This window comes from Diaphorina citri, unplaced genomic scaffold (genome assembly GCF_000475195.1).
Source record: "Diaphorina citri unplaced genomic scaffold, Diaci psyllid genome assembly version 1.1 scaffold12067, whole genome shotgun sequence".
In the NCBI taxonomy this organism is placed as follows: Eukaryota; Metazoa; Arthropoda; class Insecta; order Hemiptera; family Psyllidae; genus Diaphorina; species Diaphorina citri.
This window is the reverse complement of record NW_007389438.1, coordinates 1-1,538: the sequence shown is the minus strand read 5'-3', so window position 1 is coordinate 1,538 and position 1,538 is coordinate 1. Positions and strand designations below refer to the sequence as shown.

Genomic DNA, 1,538 nt, shown 5'->3' with positions numbered 1-1,538 from the left:
TAGATTTTAATATTTAAAATAAAAATTCATTATTTTAAATGTATTTTTTTTATACATCTAGTCTTAAAAGACTAGATGTATTTAGTTTTACTCTATTCGATCTGTATTTTTAGTTGTATTAATATATATTTTTCTAGGTTTTAGTGCTTCTGGAACTTCTCTAATTAGATCTATATTTAAAATACCTTGATCAAAAAATGCAGCTACAACATGAACATGATCAGCTAATTGAAAACGGTGCTCAAAATTACGAGTAGCTATACCACGATGTAAGAAATTTCTTTGTTGTGTATCGGCTTGTTTTCGACCAGTTATTCTTAATGTATCGCGTTCTGTTTCTATTTCTAAATCAGATCGATTAAAACCAGCTATAGCCATAGTTATACGATATTTATTTTCATCAACTAATTCTATATTGTATGGCGGATAACTTTGTTGAGCTTCAGTTCTAACATTATCAAAAATTTGTGCTAGACGATCAAATCCAATAGTAGAACGATAAAATGGAGCGAAAGCACTTACAGTCATTTTAGATCTCCTTATAAAATAAAGCGATAGTTTCAGTAAGCCTTTAAATTACATTATCCATATAGTATATAAATTAATTGATAATTAATTCAAGAGTAATTTTAAAAAATAAATGTAAATTTATTACAAATTACTTAACTAAGATTTATATAAATTACTTAAAATAGCAATTCTTTTTTCAAAAGATGGATGAGTAGCAAATAATTTTAAAAAACTCTTTTTTTTAAAGTTATTATTAATACCTAGAATAGCTATTGATTTTGGTAAATCATTAACTATAGATATATTAGACAAATGACGTAAGGCGCTTATCATTGGATCAGGTGTTCCTAATAATTTAGCTGACCCATGATCAGCTCGAAATTCTCTATTACGTGAAAACCACGCTACAACAATAGATGCTCCAAAACCTAAAAATATTTGTAATATAGTTGTTATTAAACCATATATTTTATGATTATAATTAGAATTATAATTTGAATCATCATATGAATTTAATAAGAAACAATCTAGAATATAACTAAATATTCGTGAAATTAGTATAATAAATGTATTTATAACTCCTTGTATTAATAGCATAGTCACCATATCTCCATTAGAAATATGAGAAATTTCATGAGCAATAATTGCTTTTATTTCTAATTTTGTCATACTTTCTAATAAATTAGCAGAAATTGCTATTAAAGAAGAATTTTTAAAAGCACCTGTAGCAAACGCATTTATTTCGCCGTTATATATTGCAACCTCTGGTGTAGAAATATTAGCATTTTTAGAAATTTTATTTACTGTTTTTAATAACCAATCTTCAGTAAAATTAGATGGATTTTTAATGACCATTAAATTCATAGACCATTTAGCTATTTTCTTACTTAATAATAAAGATATTATGGATCCAGTAAAACCAAAAATTATTGAAGAAATTGTTAATATTTTTATATTTAATCCAATTTTATAAAAAAAATAATTAATACCCAATAATGATAACATAATATTTAACACTAACAGTACTG

At 24.6% G+C, this 1,538-nt stretch overlaps 1 protein-coding gene across 1 annotated transcript; it reads right to left on the bottom strand.

Annotated features, from left to right (window-relative positions):
- Nucleotides 1-63: 63 nt before the first annotated feature.
- On the bottom strand, nucleotides 64-656 carry LOC103522857 (small heat shock protein IbpA-like). Its single transcript, XM_008487944.3, has one exon. The coding sequence runs from the start codon at nucleotides 526-528 to the stop codon at nucleotides 88-90; it is 441 nt and encodes a 146-aa protein (XP_008486166.1). The 5' UTR covers nucleotides 529-656; the 3' UTR covers nucleotides 64-87.
- Nucleotides 657-1,538: the final 882 nt, after the last annotated feature.